This window comes from Telopea speciosissima, chromosome 5 (genome assembly GCF_018873765.1).
Source record: "Telopea speciosissima isolate NSW1024214 ecotype Mountain lineage chromosome 5, Tspe_v1, whole genome shotgun sequence".
Taxonomy (NCBI): Eukaryota; Viridiplantae; Streptophyta; class Magnoliopsida; order Proteales; family Proteaceae; genus Telopea; species Telopea speciosissima.
The window spans coordinates 42,425,534-42,436,710 of NC_057920.1; the positions used below are offsets into that span (position 1 = coordinate 42,425,534).

General features: G+C 37.7%; 1 protein-coding gene across 1 annotated transcript; it reads right to left on the reverse strand.

Annotated features, from left to right (window-relative positions):
• Positions 1-9,181: 9,181 nt before the first annotated feature.
• Positions 9,182-9,937, reverse strand: LOC122662989 (RING-H2 finger protein ATL40-like). Its single transcript, XM_043858695.1, has one exon. It carries the CDS (start codon positions 9,935-9,937, stop codon positions 9,182-9,184), a length of 756 nt encoding a protein of 251 aa, XP_043714630.1.
• Between the last annotated feature and the right edge of the window lie 1,240 nt (positions 9,938-11,177).

Below are 11,177 nucleotides of genomic sequence, written 5' to 3' on the forward strand. Positions count from 1 at the left end.
ATCATTATCAATCATAACTTTTGCATTTAGAATCCCACTCATAGTCCATCCATCATGCATTCTTATCATTCTAACTGTTTATTATGCACATAATGCATAACTAGTACCTATTAACACATTAAGTCTTCTTACTTCTCATTCTAACATACATCCTTTATATCTATCATGTGTGAATTATTCATAGTTAGCATAAATCGTGGCATCATTTATTCCAATCATCATCCATACACGCATAACCTAATAGCTCATGTTCTAATATAATTGAGTGTCATTACTCACCTTTCAAATGTTTTTCAATCTTCCAACTTTTAGTCAACTTCAAATGGCCCTAAAGGTCACCAAAACATCAAATCAATTCGTAGTTTTTGGTGTCCAAGGACTGACCAAATTATAAAACAAAACCATGCAAAAACATCCTGAAAAGCCCAATTTGTATCCATACGGTCTGTCATTCGGTCGACCGAATCATCGACCGATTGTTCCAGAGAGTAATCCAATCACGATCTGGTCGATCGAAGGATAGTTCTTTGGCTTTCGACTGATTGGATGATCGATACCGATCGATCGGTTCCCAAATAAATGTGCTCAGGATGTCTGAAAAGCCATAAAAACTTATCCTAAACTTGGGGGTTTCATCCCCAAACTACCATACATGAAATGCAATGCATAAATCCATTAAAACATGTATCCAAAATATCCTAGAATGCTCAATTAACTCATGCATGATCAATTTAAGAAACAAAATTGATTATACCTTCTTCTTCAATGAAAACCCAACAATCTTAGGGTTCACCAGTTGGATCCTCAATCAAATCGTGGAATCTCTTCAATCCATTATAGTTCTAGCTTCAATACAACCTAAGTAAGACAATCAAACTATCAATAGAATAAACCCTCACTTAGTTGCAAAACCAAATCACTTCTAAGACCTTTACCTTAAGAAATACCTCAAAATCTCCCAAAAGGGGGATAAACTCCTCTTAGATTGCAATACCTATCAAATACAACCAATAACCCTCTTAATTAAGTTATTCTAACAACAATCCATGAAACCAAATCACATTTTAGCTACCTATGGTGATACCAAACGAAAACCAAGGTTCTAATACCTTAAAATCCCTTGAATGAGTTCACCACTTCTATCCTTTGCTCTAATCCTTCATTAATCTCAAACAACTTCAATCATTAGCCTTCAATCCACCAGTTTCAATTTCATTCTATCATCTTCAAGCCATTTCTCTCTCTTGTCACTCTCTAACCCTAATTTGGTAGTGTGGAGAAAAAACTTTGTTGTCAGGCTAAAGCTCCCCAAAATGAATAATTATAGGTAATGGCAAACCTATAAATACTCAAACTTCTCAAGAGAATACCCATAAAACCAAACTAATAATGCTTACCCTAAGCCTTCCAACCAATAGTGAATCACTTTAAGGTATCTAGCCAGGGTCATTCCTATTATGCCCTTGGTTCTCTAGCTTAATATTAAACTAGACTAAAAAACACTTAAAATGAACCAAGACATGAACCAATCATTAAACCAACATTGAACCAATAACATAAGTGAAACCAAAAATATATAGCATATATCTAGGTCACCCCAAATGCATATTATCTATCATTAACCATAGTATATAAAAATACAATCATAGTGTATAAAATCATATCATAGTCTATAAAATAGGATCATGGGCTATAAATCAACATAAATGTCCATATCGATCTATAAATCCTACATATGCCCAAAAATCAACTTAAACATATAAGAATCATAAATACATATAAATCTTACCATAATCTAGCCACTTCATACATTAGGTTCGGCCCCCTTCTATCTAGTCTACTCATTCTGTGAAATCAATAACAACCAATTATTAAATCAACAGTTCTAGGATCGGGGTATTACAAGGCTAGAGCCGATCCAAAAGGAGAGTATTCTTAAAATGATTTAGGAAGAGGGAAGAGCGGATGGATTACACTTACTTGTCAAGTGGCCTCCCAATGGATGAGCTCCACCAATTAACCCTCTACCAACACCTTCTTCTTCATCTCCTTCTCTTCTTCTCTCACTCTCTTAACTCCCAAGGTTCAGGTTGGTGTAGATAGTAAATGAGTCATTGAATGGCTGAATAATGTATTTATAGTAAGTTGAGCCTTAGGTGTTGTTTGGATTGGTCTTTAAGTAAAGAACACATTATAAATACATTATAGGGGTTGTGGGCCCACACACATGACCCAGTCATGCAAGTGAAGGTCATGGATGGGGTCCACCATGTTCGGGAAGATAGTCACGGTGTCCGGGACACGGGCACGTGGGTCCCACATAAGAAAACATACACAAAGCTTACAACAACACAAATGGATTTTCAAACATAATCCACTCCTGTGGGTCTGTCCGTGAATCCGTTCCAACCAAAAGGGCTGAACAACAAAAGAAAGGTCTTCGAGCCTTGGCCCACACTTCAAGAACTTAAAGACAATCATAAACAAGTATACTTAAGGTGAGTAACTTATCCCTCGACCATCATGGTGTTTCCTCCGTGATCCCAAAGAGTTTTCCCACTGCGATGCTGACCTCATCAATAAGCAATGTGTATGGACGACACAGGATATTTCCTCTGGTACTCCTCTCTTCTAGGGCTTGTACTAGGGGAATGGTGGATGAAATCACCATCGATGAATTTCCCCCACTCCCGGTTAAGGAACCTTTCCTTAACGGGAAAACCCATGTCAAAGTCAATGATCTTTTAGCTGGGCTTGACCATCATTGTGAACAGCTCACCAGCATACAAGGCAGCAGAATCTGCACATCATGAGGATGAAAACAATAAACAATTAGGATCTCGGGTGCGGGTATAACAAAAAATGTGGGAGATTGAAATAGAAGGAAGAAGGAGGAAGAAGAAGAAGAAGAAGAAAAGAAGGAGAAGAAGATGGTGGAGTAACTCCATTGCTGTCCCATCTTCATTTCTGAGCCAACCTTGAGCTCCACTCTAATTCTAGCATCTTAGGAGCTCATCCCAGCCAAGGAGCTCATGGAGGAGAAGAAGTTTGAGCTACTCCAAGCTTAAAAGCACCTCCTAAAGCCACTTCCATTGATCTCCATTGTATGCAGCCCCTTGCTCCCTTTGATTCCATTGATCCTTACTAGTTTTCTAATGGAGATTGCTTAATTAGATCCCAAATCTTGTGGCTTATTTCTCTAAGTGTTTTATCCCTTCTATTTTATGTTAAAGGCATCAACTATTGACTTAGAATCACCCATCCACAGCCCTATGGCTTAGTTGCCATGAAACCCTCTTGAAGAACCTCCAATTTGAGGATTCTTGATGATGGAAACTATCCAATCTTTAGCCAAATCATATTACTTTTTGTTCTAATCCATTTAAACCTTCTATTTAGTATTATTGATGTTAAATAGTGGCCCCAATTGATGGATTCCCAACCCCATGGCCAAACCACCATGAAACCCCATTGCAAAACCTCCAAGATTAGAGAAACCTTGATGTTAGGACCGAAATCACTCATAGGAGATCCTATTTGGATTAAACACCATGATTAATAGCTTCCTTGGAGGCTAAGAACACCCTCATAGAACCTCTGTAGGCCCTATGGCCTTTGACCAAAGATGGATTCGAGCTCAATCCAAAATACAACAATTTTGGTTTGAGTGGACGATGCATCATCCGCTCAGACTTAGGGTATTATCCACTCTATTTGTTGGAGCTTGCTTGCCTGCTTCATCCGTTGACCTGCAAACGATGGTGCTTAGTCCGCAGGCTTCAATCTGCTCAGGCTATGTTGATGTTGCCTTGGAGTCTTAACTCTGGATTGGACACCCAGACCCTCTCTCACCTATTATATACTTGTGGATTGACATGTTAGGGTAACTTACACCTATGGCGGGAGTGTACACTACACAGAACCTGAGATTACCTATACTTCAATGGTTGTGAGTGTTTGTGATAAGTAAGAGTGGTTTAAGATTATAATGTTGAATGCTAGCTGGTTAGGGACTTATGATTATACTTGAGTTGTTATCGTGACTGTAGATATTGATTATGTGTTGAGACAAGAATATGAGATGTGATTTTCATAACGGTTCTGCAACAAGGTGTGTATGCGAATGATGGTTTTGTGTTGGATATGCAATGTGTATGATGAATGTGAGTATTGGGATCCAAGTATCGTGAGTGGGCGTCGAACTTGGGATCGCCATGGATGTACGGGTTTGTGACCAGCCGACCGTGATATCGGCATCACATCCATTGTGCCCTGGTATGTGTACATGTAAGCTAGAGGGGCGAGAGGATAGTTAGGCCAACCGGTATTTTGGCACTATGGACTCGACCTCTGGCCTCTACGCATGTATTCACCTTTATCCATTTAGAAGCATGGTTAGGATTACATTTCCCCCAATGCTACACCCCTTACCAATAGGGAGAAAGTTGTTTGGTAACCGATGATGACTTTCGACGGATTGGGGTGACATTCTCAATAGACCACCGGTATTTGGATGTACCGAACAACCCGGTGAGGGGGTCCGGTCTCGCAGGCTTCCAATCGTAACTTGGGCTGCTATCGTCGGATGGTCACTATGTTTGACTCTAGAGACCGGGGTGCTGCCTAAGGGATGTTGCAGTAGCACTTTACCTCATTGACTTAGGCATATGATTGTTAGGTGGATCCATACTAAAACTGGAATTCATTCTTTCATGTGCATGACTGTAAACTGAATCTGATGCACGAATTGTCCTGGTGGTATGGGACGCTATGGGATTGTCTATCATTTGTGGTTTACGTCCTTACATTATTGTTTGCGTATGCTTGTGTGATCTATTACTTAGTGGGCTTAGTTAGAAGCTCATCCCTCAAGGGTCCTCTCTTTTTTTAGATATGGATATAGGATTAGAGGAACCAGTCAATGGTGATTCAGCGTATTAGTACTCTGATGGCTAAAGTACATTGCAGAGATGAACATGGATAGGGGTGTACTTATGAGACTAGTACTCGTGGTGTGGCTTAGTGCGAGCCTCAGGCCCATATGAGTTTTGGAATGTTTATTGAAGATTGATGTAATTAAATACGATTTAACTTTTGGAATTTTAATTACTTGTATTTATACATATTGCTAGTTAAATTTACAAACCTTGAAATGTTGGAATAAGATGCCACTTACTATATGATATCACCTGTGTAGCTTTCGCACTCTAATAATTTATAGTTGTTATATAGCTTCCGCACATACACTCTAATTTGATTGGTTATGTGAAGTCGGTGGCCCTGGTACTGAAGTGTAGATCTTAGTGTTGATGTGGAATACACTGGGTATTCCAGTCACACAGCCCTAGGTGTAGGGAGCGGGGTGTGTCAGTTACAGATTGAATCTTTTCTTGGAGAAGACTATTGCATTTGCTTGAGAAACCTTGGTTACATCAAGAAGGTTCAAGAACATCTTTCTTGGAGCGCTCATTGGAGGAAGAACCATTATCTTGAGGAGGAGCAACACTTGAGGCTCTCCAGGTTAGTAAGCCTTATTGTTTTTTTTTTTTTTTTTAAGTTGTCATTCATTAAGGTTTTAATTGTTTGATTAATCTAGGGTTCCGCTACGCATTCGGGTATGAGATGATATCCTCTTCCCATGGGCTGATGGGAAGAGATGTTTTTCTTTTCTTGTCTTCACCCTAATTCTTATGGCAAAATTCTTGAGATGATCCTGTTATACCTAAAGATAACTATCCAATAATGGTGTGCCACGTCAACAAGATGGTATGACCCAGGACCCAGCGAGTCACCTCCAAGATCCAAACTAGTAAACAGGTAGGACGTGGTCCCAAGCGCCAAGGTCAACCTTCCTTATAACGATCCATTCCTATATGGAAGCTACTAAAGTAGAAGCAGGGAAAAAGGAAAGAGGAGATCTCATTCTTAAAGAGACCCTTCCCAAAAATATTCTCAAGAAGAATAGAAGCTACCATATCGAGACTCTCTCAAGAACTGCTTAGCCCTTGGCTAACACTATATATACTCAGGTATAACCCCTTACGAGGGGATCATCTTTACTATTCTTCATTATTGGTCAGAGAGATCCGACTTAGGCATCAGAGAGTCCCCTGCTGGTAAAAACCGGTTCTCTAGTGTCCATCTTGTTCTCTTGTGCAGGTCCAAGCCTAAGAGGACTATTGGTGGAGATTTCTTAACGCAACAGATCCCATGACCAACAAAACGATCTCAAAACTATTTTGCTAATATGACCTATAGGATGATGAAAATTATATTTCTTTTGTGTTTAAAAAAATAACAAATATAAAATCTAGCAATTTTAATTGCACCTTTTTTTAATTAGAGTGCCTTCTGTCAAAATAGAATCTTCATCATTTCATACAAGGAAAGAGGACCTAGAGCAAAACTCTCTTTCTAAAAATACTCCAAAGCATTTGACCTTTTGAAGGCGTGACATGCTCTATAGTTTTTTTAACTAGTCATAAAGTGTCCAACAAAATAATCTTGAGTCTTTAAATGATTTGTTAATTAGGAAAATGAACAAGAAAAAGAAATTAAGTAATCTTAAGTTTCTACCAAATTATCTCTCCTACATGTCATAGAGTCCAATATTTTAATAAAGATATTTCATTTTATTTGCAAAGATTATAGGGTGGAAAATGAATCCAAAATCTTTTCCCACCCATTCCGTTCACTTCATATTAATCTTAGAATCATTTTTTTTTTCAGAATTTTATGTTGGATTGGGATATGTCGATCCAAAAAAGCTACTCACATAGAGTACAATATTTCAATAAAGATTTATCATTCTATATAGGGTGGAAAATGGAGTGGATTTTACCAAAAAAAAAGAAGAAGAAAAAAAAAAATAAAGTGGGTTGGATCCAAAATCTCCTCCTACCCATATCCATTCACCTCATAGTAATCCTAGATTCAGATCCGTTTAGAATTTTAGGTTGGATTGGGATATGGATCCAAGGAAGTTATTGCTAATTTATGAAATGTATTGTATATGAAATAGCTACAACCAAGTACAAATATCCATATCTGACTAGTGTAGAAGAGGTTCCATATTGATTTGAACTGGTCCAATATGCTCTATGTTTTATCTTATCAACTAATTCCTTAATGGACTAATGAAATAGCTTCTTTTAATGTGCCCAACTAGTGTTAATGAAGTTCATTGGCCTTACAACATTGATCCCTGAATGTATTACTGGAAAGTGATAACCTCATGATCATCAACATTTTGAATGGCCATAACCAAGCTATTCCTTGATGCAAGATTGTTGTTGAATTACTGCCTTCTTCAACCAGATCTCTTTCCATCACACCCCTAGGGAAGGAAACTTTGTAGCTAACTTTCTAGCAGACCATGGAGCCTCTCAACAAGTGGACTTTGTTTGGACCAACTCTTTTCCTTCTTTTATTTAATTAATAAATTATCTTCTTACCAAAAAAACAAAAGTTCATCAAGGAAAATGTATGAATTTTTTTTTGGGGGGTAAATAAGTATGAATTTATTAGGATAAAACATGCAAGCTCAGCCAAGGAGTCAGCCATGCTGTTAATCTCCCGTGGAATATAAGTAAAGCTACAAGATACAAAGAAAGAAGATAAATGTATGATATCTTCAACAATCGTTCGAATGTATAAGGGAGAAATTCCACCACCACTTGTAACATACATAACCAGATTCAGATTATCTGTCTCAATCATGACATGAGTATAATCATTTGAGATCAATTGCAACATCGCCATCCAAAATAGCCTCACTAACCAACACATCTAAAAATAATATTGGACTTGAGAAGGCAAATAAAGGCGTACCACAGTGATCTTTACAAATATATCCAACTCTAGATTTGTTTGTAACTGAGGATAAACTAGCACCATAGTTACATTTAACATAATCAACATGGGGCACTATCCATTGGTGTGACACTAGATGTGCCGATGTAGTATTAGATGAATCAGCAACAATTTGAATAGGCATGTACTCCTAGAACGCCTTCATTGAAGTAGCAATAACTTCATCGGGATGCCAAACCTTTCACCAAAACACCATATCATTACGTGATAACCATAAAAACCAGCAAATAAAACTGGAAAGGTTTATCAATGATCTGCACTCCTTTTTCCACCTTGTGGAAAAAGATTTCCAACCGGAAATCCAATTAGAAATTGAAAGATGACAAATGGTTGGTGAGACAGAACCCAGAGGACATCCAAACCATACCACTCTGGCATAAGGACAACCCAAGAGAATATGTGAGATAGTTTCTCGATTACCTCATCGACCATACAGTGGATCAACATTTACATTACGTCTTGCAAGAGCATCTCCAGTTTCTTGAGAAACATCTTTTCATTCTATGATGAATATTTGGTGAAAAAGTCATACAAGACTTCTTCAAATTAATTTCCTAGCAAGATGCCTTACAATAAGTAGATAGACATGCCTTCAGGGAATATAATTCATGCAACTTGCCTTTAGTAAATAGTAGACTATTATCAGCAAACAAGAGATGCATAATTAGCGGAGCACGATTACGTACTTTGATACCTTTAATTTCACCATCAAATTCAGCCTTCTGGAGTAAACAACTCAAGGCATGACAACATATAATAAACAATACCGGTGATAAAGGGTCTCCTTGACAAATCTCTCGTGAAGGAATTACAGTACCCCTCAGTGCTCCATTAATAAGAATCTGGTAGGAAACTGATGACAAGCAAGAAATAATCATTTTCACCCAATGTGTTGCAAAAAACCCATCTTTAAAAGCATATTTTCAATAATGGCCACTCCAATCTATCATATGCCTTGTTCATATCAAGCTTTAATTAGGGTTTATTTGTGTTGTCTTCAAGGGGTTCACTACGTTACCCTTGGAAAATCAGTTAAGGTACTTTGCTACCAAATAATTTAAAGTTTGAATCTCTAAAATCAAACCTTGACAAGACCATTGCAAACTAATATAACTACTCATTTTAAATGGACATAAACAATCCATTAATTGCTGAAATTTATTCAAGAACACTCGCAGTATAACATATTAGAATGGCACACGTACAATGCAGTAAACAAAGACAGGGTTTACTGTATGTGACCCTTATGGATATAAAATTCACGGGTTAATAAGAATAAAAGACAAATAGGAAGTTTAATTAATTGCCTCTATGGATCTTCTACTCCATGATCTACTGCTGATAGCTCCAACTGCTGAAATTTCCTCCCAGATCTGGTCCAACTAAGGATCTTACGGAAGGAGCTCGGTCGTGAGCTCGAAGCATCCACCTTTGAAGATTGTGAAGTGTCACCTGATGCAGCTTCTGAACTTGGTATCACTGAGTTCAATGGTTCCAATGGTGGAACTATAGTGGTTGTTTCTTCATCAGGATCTAGGACCTGTAAATGTGTCTCTTTTTCGGTTTCTTGCTGATCAGGCACCGATGGTGTTTGAGGTTGAGCTACAGTACGGCATATAGGGCATGTCGTCTGCGAGCTCAGCCACATATCAATGCACTGTACATGGAACACATGCGAACAATTGGGTAGAAGTCTAACCGTCTCTTCTTCTTCTATTGTGCTCAAGCAAATCGAACACTCCATCGTGTCACCGGTGCCATCAGTTTGGTCGTGTTTTTTGTAAACGAACGTCGGTAATGCAGCGATCACCGATGGGGATAGCCCCGTCTTAGGTGGTTCAATTGAGGGATTTTGTGGGTCTCCAATAGCAATGAATAGCTGAGGGTCTTGCTGGTCACTGTGGCTGATGCCGCTGACCATATATCGTCGTTGGAGACATCTTCCATAGATGCACCGGAGACTATGGAGGACGATAAGTAGACTGATAACCAAAAAGATTAAGGCGGCTGCGCCGTTGATAGTTGTGGCAAAGGCAGTGCCTTGGACAATTATAATACCTGCCATGGATTTGCCATTAGAACTCCTGGTCTGTTTGGTATTTTAAATGACTGTAGTAGTAATAGAATCTAAATTAAGAGTTTGCGTGATAAAGGGATAAGAAATTAAAAAAGGGTTTCGTATGCACAATCAAATATCACCCTGTATCATGCTTCTTATTTGGAGACCAAACTAGGGGGTTTTCTGTGGCCTATATCCCATATCAACCTGTATCAAGCAACTTCTTCTAAGAGGTTTGATGCTTTGGCTTAAAAAAAATAACAAATATAAAATCTAACATTTTTAGTTGCACCTTTTTTTAATTAGAGTGCCTTCTGTCAAAATAGAATCTTCATCATTTCATACAAGGAAAGACGACCTAGAGCAAAACTATCTCTTTCTAAAAATACTCCAAAGCATTTGACCTTTTGAAGGCGAGAAGCATGCTCTATATATAGTTTTTTTAACTAGTCATAAAGTGTCCAACAAAATAATCTTGAGTCTTTAAATGATTTGTTAATTAGGAAAATGAACAAGAAAAAGAAATTAAGTAATCTTAAGTTTCTACCAAATTATCTCTCCTTCATATCATAGAGTCCAATATTTTAATAAAGATATTTCATTTTATTCGCAAAGATTATAGGGTGGAAAATGAATCCAAAATCTTTTCCCACCCCTTCCGTTCACTTCATATTAATCTTAGAATCATGTTTTTTTTTCAGAATTTTATGTTGGATTGGGATATGTCGATCCAAAAAAGCTACTCACATAGAGTACAATATTTCAATAAAGATTTATCATTCTATATAGGGTGGAAAATGGAGTGGATTTTACCACAAAAAAAAAAGAAGAAAAAAAAAATGAAGTGGGTTGGATCCAAAATCTCCTCCTACCCATATCCATTCACCTCATAGTAATCCTAGATTCAGATCCGTTTAGAATTTTAGGTTGGATTGGGATATGGATCCAAGGAAGTTATTGCTAATTTATGAAATGTATTGTATATGAAATAGCTACAACCAAGTACAAATATCCATATCTTACTAGTGTAGAAGAGGTTCCATATGGATTTGAACTGGTCCAATATGCTCTATGTTTTATCTTATCAACTAATTCCTTAATGGACTAATGAAATAGCTTCTTTTAATGTGCCCAACTAGTGTTAACGAAGAAGTTCATTGGCCTTACAACATTGATTCCTGAATGTATTACTGGAAAGTGATAACCTCATGATCATCAACATTTTGAATGGCCATAACCAAGCTAT

Bases quoted from the DNA above. Each gene is read 5' to 3' on its own strand.
- LOC122662989 (XM_043858695.1), bottom strand. From the start codon at position 9,937: ATGGCAGGTATTATAATTGTCCAAGGCACTGCCTTTGCCACAACTATC.